The following is a 9421-nucleotide window of genomic DNA, read 5'->3' on the forward strand; positions in this document are numbered from 1 at the left end:
ATTCAGATACTCGTGTGTATTCTTTCTATTGTATAAGCCCTGCAGGCGACATACCCAATGCAGCTGCATTGGGCTGAGTAGGTGGTTTATTGGCCAGTTCTCGCTCTGAAGAGAGTCAACCTGTTTCCTGCCATCACGTGCCAGCCTGGTGTGATGGGACAGAGGAAGGGTATGGATTGCAATCTACACAGCTTGATGCAACTTTTTGTCAATTGCTTGCTATTTGAATAATCTCCCATTCAGTGTGATCAACTATTTCATTCCATTCTTCAGCTCTTCTCTGAATTTTCTTTGCGTCAGCCCATAGATACACGTGTTAGTGCAAGAACTGAGAAGCTGAAGCATGTATCCCGTTTGCTGATTGATGTATATTGGGTTACTGAAGTATCTGTCTGTATAATTGTAGTTTTTCACCCGCCACCTTAGGGAATGCAAAGCATATGTCATCCAGAGAAGAATGAAATTACCAGATATAGTAAAGAGCAAGATCATTGATCTCTTCCGGTTCTCGCTCTCTGGATCATTTTGGTTATTGATCCTGCTGAGGAGCGCCCTGCGGACTGTATTGGACTGTATAATATGTTTCAAAGCGAGAGCATTTAACAAAATGATCAAAAAGATCGGCACTAAAGGTGTTAAAATACTGTCAAACCACTCGTACGCCGCCCATAAGGGCGAAGTGTAATAGGCAAATGTTTCAATGCAGAAGTATGGAATGTTGTTCATTATAAGTTGGGGTTCATACATGAAATAAAAGGGGATGCTTCTCAGGCAGCCGAGCACACAAACGGTCCCGAAAACCACGTTCGCCGTTCTTTGGGTACAATGCTTTCGTTTGAGATTCGGACAACAAATGGCGACAAAGCGATCAAAGGTGAAAGCAACCGTGAACCAGATGGAGCAGTCCAGTGCTGCAATTTTCGTGACAAGTTTCATGGCGCATATGGGAGTGATGAACAAGAAATTTATTGGCAAGTAAATATTGTTTTTTCGCTTCAATATTACTTCAATGATCACCGCCATTAGATCCGCAACTGCCATGGCTACCAAGTAATGAGTGACACATTTGGAGGGACCACACTTTCCATGGGACACGATCACAATCGCGAGCAGGTTCACTGCAAGAGAGAGAAAAGGGAATTATCATTAGACCATCCCAAGATCAGTCGCAGGTCCCCGGCCCTCGGCACCAATTTCAGGTTTGATGTTCCGTTTGTTAACTGTTATTAGTTCTGCACACAAAACTGATCTGGGGTTGCAATGAGGCAAATTAAAATGAACTGAATTGTACGGAAACTGAGTGAAATAAAAGATTGAGGGTAAATGTAAGAATGTAGAAGATTCTGATAAAGCACCTATAACGTGAGTTGCTTCAGAAAAAAAAATACATGAAGGAGGAATAGAACAAGACACGTTTAATATGAAAATCCCGATGGATGGGACTGCTCTCACCGGGTCTCATTCTTACCCTTCCAATTGTCGCCAAATAATTACCTACAAAGTTTACTCTTCCTGCTCCAGCACCGTTTCCTCTGGTGTCCCTCAATGATCTATCCTTTACCCGCTCCCATTTCTCATTGACATGCTACACCTCAGCTTAATCATCATTCGAAAATGCTGCATCATTTTCCACATTTCTGTTGACAACACCAGGTTTTCCATCACTACGTCTGTCAACTCCTCCACGCTTCTAAATTATCACACTGCTAGTCTGAAATCCATGATGAGAAACATTTCCTTCCGTTAAATATTAGGAAGATTGAAACCATTGCCTTCTGCCCCGTCACATCTCTGTTCCCTAGCCATTAATTCCAAGCTACTCCCTGACAATTGTCTGACATTGAACAAGACTGTTCACAACGTCAATGTTATACCTGATGAGGAGCCAACCACATATCTGCGCCATCACTAAAGCTACCTATTTCAACCTCTGTACACAGTCCAACTCGGCCCCTGCCTCAACTCATCTACTGCTGAAATCCTCATCCATTCTATTGTTACCTCCAGACTTGAATATTTCGATACACTCCTGACTGGCTTCCCACATTCTTTCTTCTGTAAACTTGCAGTCGTTCAAAACGCTGCTGCTGATGGCATTACTTGCACTAAGTTCCGCTTCCCTATCACCCTTATGCTCACTGACCTATATTGGCTGCCTGCCAAACAACGCCTCTCTTGTAAAATTCTCTGCCTTGTCTTAAATTCCGTCGATTGCCTCGCCCCTCCCTAAATCTGTAGCCTCCACCAGCTCCAAAATTTTTGAAGATTTCTAGTCTCCTCTAATCCTGGCTGCTTGTTCATCCTTCATATTAATTGCTCCACAATTGGCAACCGTGCATTCACTGCCTGGGTTCTGAGCTCTGAAATTCCCTTAGAAATCTATTCACATCTCTAATTCGCTTTGCTCCTTTATGATATTTCTTAAAGCATGCCATTCTTTCCTTACCTTGTTTGAGGAAGTGACAAAGTTGATTGAAGAGGTAAGGGCTGTAGATGTCATATACATGGACTTCAGTAAGGCGTTTGATCGGGTTCCCAATGGTAAGCTGATGGAGAAAGTGAAGTCGCTTGGTTCCAGGGTGTACTAGCTAGACGGATAAAGAGCTGGCTGGGAAACAGGAGACAGAGAGTAGCAGTGGAAGGGAGTTTCTCAATATGGAGACGTGTGACCAGTGGTGTTCCACAGGGATCCGTGATGGGACCACTGTTGTTTGTGATATACATAAATGATTTGGAGAAAAGTATAGGTGGTCTGATTAGCAAGTTTGCAGACGACACTAAGATTGGTGGAGTAGCAGATAGTGAAGGGGACTGTCAGAGAATACAGCAGAATATAGATAGATTGGCGAGTTGGGCAGAGAAACGGCAGATGGAGTTCAATCGGGTTAAATGCGAGATGATGCATTTTGGAAGATCCAATTCAAGAGTGAACTATACAGTAAATGGAAACGTCCTGGGGAAAATTGATGTACAGAGAGATTTGGGTGTTCCGGTCAATTGTTCCCTGAAGGTGGCAACGCAGGAAAATAGAGTGGTCAAGAAGGCATACGGCATGCTTTCCTTCATCGGACGGGGTATTGAGTACAAGAGTTGGCAGGTCATGTTACAGTTGTATAGGTCTTTGGTTCGGCCACATTTGGAATACTGCATGCAGTTCTGGTCGCCACGTTACCAAAAGGATGTGGATGCTATGGAGAGGGTGCAGAGGACGTTCACCAGGATGTTGCCTGGTATGGAGGGCGCGAGCTATGAAGAGAGGTTGAGTAGATAAGGATTATTTTCATTAGAAAGGCGGAGGTTGAGGGGGGTCCTGATTGAGGTGTACAAAATCATGAGAGGTATAGACAGGGTGGATAGCAAGAAGCTTTTTCCCAGAGTGGGGGATTCAAATACCAGGGGTCACGAGTTCAAAGTGAGACGGGAAAAGTTTAGGGGGGATATGCGTGGAAAGTTCTTTATGCAGAGGGTGGTGGGTGCCTGGAACGCGTTGCCAGTGGAGGTGGTATATGCGAACACGATAGCGTCTTTTAAGATGTATCTGGACAGATACATGAATGGGCAGGAAGCAAAGAGATACAGACCCTTAGAAAATAGGCGACAGGTTTAGATAGGGGATCTGGATCGGCGCAGGTTTGGAGGGCCAGTGCTGTAATTTTCTTTGTTCTTTATTTTTTTTACCTGGCTCGGAGTCACATTTTTTTCTCTATAATGCTCCTTTGAACTTTTATTCCTTTAAAGTCGCTATATTAACACAAGCTGTCATTGCTGACTGGACATTGATGTGGAGCAAAGATAAACAAGATGTAAAATGAAATGTGGAATGAAGGCAAGAGCCTGCAAGACGATTAATAATGAATTAAAAGGGTGTGTCAAAACGGGAAACGAAGCAACGAAATCACACTTACCAACCGTACTCTCATAGCCTCTTTGCTCGTAATTTACCCACCTTTACAATCTCATCTTTCTCGGTCAACCAATACTGATAACCCTCCCTGTTCTTTCAGGCAACTCTGCAATGGAGAGACAGACAGTGGAGGGAGAATCAGGACTAAATATATCCCTCAGCGATCCAGGGAATTTCTGGCGTGTCTGGTGGGTTGGAGAGAGATAAGTCTTGAGTGGAGTTAGGGAATAAAATAATGGGAAAACCAGACAACGGGAAAGGTTCAATCAAGTGTCATTCTTACACAATTCCAGTTCGTTTACATCTCTCTATCCATTTCCACCACCACCTAAATCCATTTCCCATAATCCGTTTTGGTCTCTCTCTCTCTCTCTCTTTCTCTCTCTATCCCCCTCTCTCTCCCAGCTTCAATTGCTGCTGCCCTTTTCACCAGCTCTGTTGTAAGCTGAGATCCCAACTATTCCGACGGGGATTATCTCTACCATTTAATTCCCAAGCACTGGGGAAATCTTGGATTGGCGAGTAGTGAACCGACATTCTCCATAATTTATGAATTCCATTGATATAATTTTCGGCCTGCTTCATTTAAATTGCAATTTTCACATGCAGTATTTACATTTAACAAAAATACATCTGTTTCAGTATGACCAAATAATCAATTGCCTAGCCTTCCCCTGTGGTATTTCTCCTGCATTTAGCAATCAATGGAGACGCCAGTTTGCGTCCAAACATAGTTTTAAAAGACTATTACTTATCTTAGATAACTGTCTCATTTCTCTGCCATCCTATCAAGTTTAAACAGCCAAGTTACCGATTGCAAGACGGAAAATAACTGCATATAGCTCTACCTAATGACTAAAACAGGTGAATTTTGAACAACACCCTCACCAGCCGAGAGCTTACGAGGCAATCACTGGCACTGACAACTTCTGTCAGATCTCAGGTCGAGTGAAATCTGCTGATAAAAGGTTAACAACCTGAAATGTTACCTCTGTTTCACTCGCTACAGAAGCTGCTAGACATGGCAATTATTGCCATTTTTTCTGGACTTATTTAATCGTTGATATTGTGCATGCAGTCTATTTCAGCAATGGAAAATTCTGTTTTTTTCTATCATTGAATGGTCATGGCCCTTTCAGTACCAGCAGTACAGAGCTATCTTTCTCTGGAATCCTGATTCTTGTGAAGATCTCATAGACAACGGTCTGGACTAAACTGGTTAACTTTCAGGTGAAAATGATTTGCTTCTCCTTGATATTTCCGACAATGCAAAAAAATTTGAAACCTCAACGGAAACGAAGGTGCAATGTCTGACGGGGTGACTGATGACATCTGTTGCCAGGGTCGACTGGAGATATGGAATTTTCCCGCATAGAGTACTGGGACATCACTCACCATTATTTCTGCAGTTGAAGTTTCAAAAAAGTTGGTAATTTTAATTAAGAAATCTTATTAAGAACACAACTAACAATACTAAATATATTGATACAATGGAATAGGCGTGATTATATCACAGACGTCAAAACATATTACATAGTTTGCATATTCTCTGTATTCTTTCCATCTGTCTTTCTGACACACTCTTCATCTCTTTCTTACGTCCAAATTTATTAATACTGATATATTACAGTATAGGACAAGGAACAGGAACAGAAGCAGTTACACTGCTTTATACTTTGACCAGTTTTATTGCCTTACCCGTTATACCAACGGCTGCAAGAACAGGATAGTAAATGTGTTCAAATTCAAATATGAATGGATAATCCATGTTCCATGTCATCGCACGCTGTCTGTGAGACTCTGACTGAAAATTGTCAATTCAGTCAAAGGAGACCCTACTTATACCAGTGGGAAATGGCCACTGGGATACTTAGCGTGAGGTGCACCACATTAGTTACATTCAGTGAAACAAACAAAATTAATCATCTATTCTCCCCAAGGCTCCATTATGCAGGGGAATAGATAGGGTAGACAGTCAGAAACTTTTTCCCCGGGTGGAGCAAAGCGTTACAAGGGGTCATAAATTTAAGGTGAAGGGTGGGAGATATAAGGGGGATGTCAGGGGAAGGTTCTTTACCCAGAGAGTGGTCGAGGCATGGAATGCCTTGCCCGGGGAAGTTGTTGAGTCAGAAACTTTAGGGACTTTCAAAAGGCTTTTGGATAGGTATATGGATAAAGGAGAATGATGGGGTATAGATTAAATTGTCCTTGACAGAGGACAAAGGATCGGCACAACATTGTGGGCCGAAGGGCCTGTTCTGTGCTGTATGTTCTATGTTCTATGTTCTAAACCTATCTTCAGGGCAATTGCAAAACACTTTAAAATTGCTTTAGAATATCTTCAAAAACAAGAGGTTCCCTGCATGCTGCGACTGTTCTGCATAGAGAGCCTTATTAAACAAACATTTGGACATTGATTACATGTACAGACAATGAGTTTGATCGTCATTTCCAAAAATCTCTACTCAGAACTGTGTACTGTGTGACTGACCTCCAAGTGTTTGTAATTGGGAGCTGAACTTATTGAATGCAATTAATAATTTGAAATTCCAGGAGAAGAGAGCAGGGATGTAATTAAGAGGAAAATAGATAATCACATTGCTATGAAAGTACTTTATTTAAAATGTTGTGAATGAATGAAGAGAATTCCACAGATGTTGAACTTTTTTAAAAAAAGAATGTTCATTGGAAGGTTTTGAGATTTTGTGTAAAACCTAACCTTTACTGGATGTCACAATCCTTAAGCTAAATAAACAACAAGAGACTTCATGACGAAAGGAGTTGTTCACAGAGAAACGACATCGGAAGATTTTTGGTAGTCAGGAAGTTTGAGTTTCTGTTGGCCAGTGGATTGTTTTTGTGAGTCAGTGGCATGTCAGCCTGCCAAGAGAAATAATGCCATCTGATCTTCTCTCCAGTTCTCCGAGAAAACCTGAGAATCCAGTGTGATAACTGAAACTCCTGATGCTGCATTTCTTCTGAAAGGCATTCCAAATTAATCTTCCACGTCGCCTGAAGGGAAATGCTGCAAAACATCCCAGTGACAGCCATCAACGCATTTGTGGGACGTCGGAAAAACGGGCAAATGCTATCATTTCACATCTTGTCATATTTCTTCGACAATTAGCAAGTATTTGGCCAAAGTATTTTGCTGCCTTGATTGCAAAGAGCGCTCTGCAGAGAGAAGATCTATACTTTCCTTTAACCGGTGTGTGTGTCTGTGTGTGTGTCTGTGTGTGTGTTTGTGTGTCTGTGTCTGTGTGTGTGCGTGTGTGTGTTTGCGTGTATTGTGCTATTATTAGAAATGAACTTTCATATTTCTATCAGTGTGTTAATGAATGTTTTCAGCTTGACTAATCGTGCTTTATAATAAATTAATAATTTTGTTGTTTATTAAAGAAACTTATTTGGTGGATTTTATTCTTAAATAAAAGAAGAGTATATAATTGGTTGCATTGGTAACTGGATAAACATTGAAATACATTTTGTGACCCGTGGAGGAGTGGAACTAGAGAAAGACAATCAACTCGTCCAGCCTCAGTCGTAAAAACATGGTAGAGAAAACAATGGAAGAATATGTTGACGGTGTGAGACAAAGGGAGATGTGATGAAGCTCAAGTATAGCATGCTCATTAGCTTGGGGTAAATGGTCTGAACGACCTGTTTCCGTGCTGCAAATGGTAAGTAACCTCGCGTCAACATTTGCACAGCTTATGAACAGTCCATGTTTTTGTTTCAACAGGGTTTTTCTATCGGAAATGATAATCACAGAAGATGGGATGAAGGGTATTTAAGAGTTTTCAAATTGTGAAAGTTTTTTCTCATCTGTAAATCGGGAGAAACATACTGAGCAATGTTTCTTAGCTAAATCAGATGTATTTGCGATTTCACAGACTCTCAGAACATCAACCTTTATTCAAAGGTTCTGGGGCAGGTATCTAGACCAATGAGATAGAAGATATCACAGGAGTACAGCGCACTGTCATGAGGTAATTTAATACCTTCGACCTAAATGCCGAATTAAACAACTTTGGATCAGAACCACCGGTCCCATTTGTTTGGAAATTTTGCTGGTAATGGTTCTGTTCTTGCCATCTATACCTTCACTGGGCTCATCATTTGCTTATTTACATGTCCCATTACCATCCATATTGTTTGCATCATCATCCCTTCTATCTTTTAATAACTCCTGCCCTCCATGTAATCACAGAGTTTCCAGTTCTGGAATAGAGTGTATTACTTCTATTTCCCGCTTTTCGTCTTTTCTTTTCACCCTCTGCGGTCCCTTTCCCCTATCATATGCCTCATTTTATTGCTCCGCTCTCTGGTATTCAGCCCTCCCAAATCTCAACTCCAATCCTTCATCACTCCCTGATCTTCCTATTCCCCTGCTGCCATTCCAGGCTTGCTCTTGTCTTAGATATGCTGACAGGTCCCTCTGTGATTTTATTGACATCCCAAACTGCTCTTCCACTCATTCACCGACTTTCCCCCGGTGCATAATCTTACCTACCTCATATCCATCCCACTCAACCCTCTAAAAGCTGTCGATGTGAACTCTGTCAGTGGGTTGGTTATCATCGTCCATCTCTGCTCTTCCCTCCAAAAAGCCCTCGCAATTGTTAACAAGGGTCTCTTCATCGACGTGTTGATTCTGGATAATTGCATCGACATCAAGATCTTGACTAAAAGCTTGGCACATGTGTAATGATACATTTCCCCTTGACATTGACAGGCTATACCAACTTGCTGTCTGTCCCGTCTGGAAAGCCATAGCGGAAGTGTGGCCCCTGATTAACAAATCTCACCTTGGTTTGCCCATCTGCTCCTAGAATCGTCTCCTCCCTTGAGCATCTCGCCTTGTTTCAACCTCTTCATTTCTATCTAACTCAGCCTTGAATAAATTCAATGGTGCAGCCCGCACTGTTTTCTGGGAGGAAATTTCTACAGACTAACGAAACTTTGAGAACACATTCTCCTCGAATCCGTTTTAAAAGGGAGACCTCTTATTCCTAAACTGTAAATTGTATCCCATAGCTCTAGTATCTCCCACAAAAGGAAACATCCTCCCGGTATCCACACTATCAAGCACCCTCAGGATCTTATTCATTTCGATCAGATCACTTCTTATTGTTTGAAACTCTAATGGGTCCAGGCCCAAACTGTTCAACCTTTATTCAAAAGATAAGCCCATCATCCCAGGAATTAGTAGAGTGAGCCTTCTGGGAACTTCTTCTAACGCAATTAAAACATTTTTCAAATAAGGAGATCGGAACTGTGCACAGTACTTTAGATGCAGTCTCACCAAGGTTGTGTATAGCTGCAGTAAAATGTACATACTTTTATATTCGTTTTCCCTTGCAATAAACGCCAACTTTGCATTTTATTTCTTAATCATTTGCTGTACCTGCATACTAACCTTTGGTCATTCATGCACCAAAACACACAGATCTCTCTGTACTCCCGAGTTCTGAAATCTCTCTCCATTTAGACAGTACATAGGTTTTCAATTTATCC

General features: G+C 41.7%; 1 protein-coding gene across 1 annotated transcript; it reads right to left on the reverse strand.

Annotated features, from left to right (window-relative positions):
• Window positions 1–252: 252 nt before the first annotated feature.
• LOC137363364 (probable G-protein coupled receptor 139) lies at window positions 253–5684 on the reverse strand. The gene is made up of 4 exons (XM_068027216.1): window positions 5603–5684; window positions 5300–5352; window positions 2447–2588; window positions 253–1118 (listed from the first exon to the last, which is right to left on the reverse strand). Exons 1-4 carry the CDS (start codon window positions 5682–5684, stop codon window positions 253–255), a joined length of 1143 nt encoding a protein of 380 aa, XP_067883317.1.
• Window positions 5685–9421: the final 3737 nt, after the last annotated feature.

This window comes from Heterodontus francisci, unplaced genomic scaffold (assembly GCF_036365525.1).
Source record: "Heterodontus francisci isolate sHetFra1 unplaced genomic scaffold, sHetFra1.hap1 HAP1_SCAFFOLD_128, whole genome shotgun sequence".
Taxonomy (NCBI): Eukaryota; Metazoa; Chordata; class Chondrichthyes; order Heterodontiformes; family Heterodontidae; genus Heterodontus; species Heterodontus francisci.

Coding starts and splice junctions, on each gene's coding strand:
- LOC137363364 (XM_068027216.1), bottom strand. CDS start 5,684: ATGACATGGAACATGGATTATCCATTCATATTTGAATTTGAACACATT. Junction 2,589..5,299: donor CTTCAACTGCAGAAATAATG/GTGAGTGATGTC, acceptor TTATCCGTCTAG/CTAGTACACCCTGGAACCAA. Junction 1,119..2,446: donor TTGTCACTTCCTCAAACAAG/GTAAGGAAAGAA, acceptor TCTCTCTTGCAG/TGAACCTGCTCGCGATTGTG.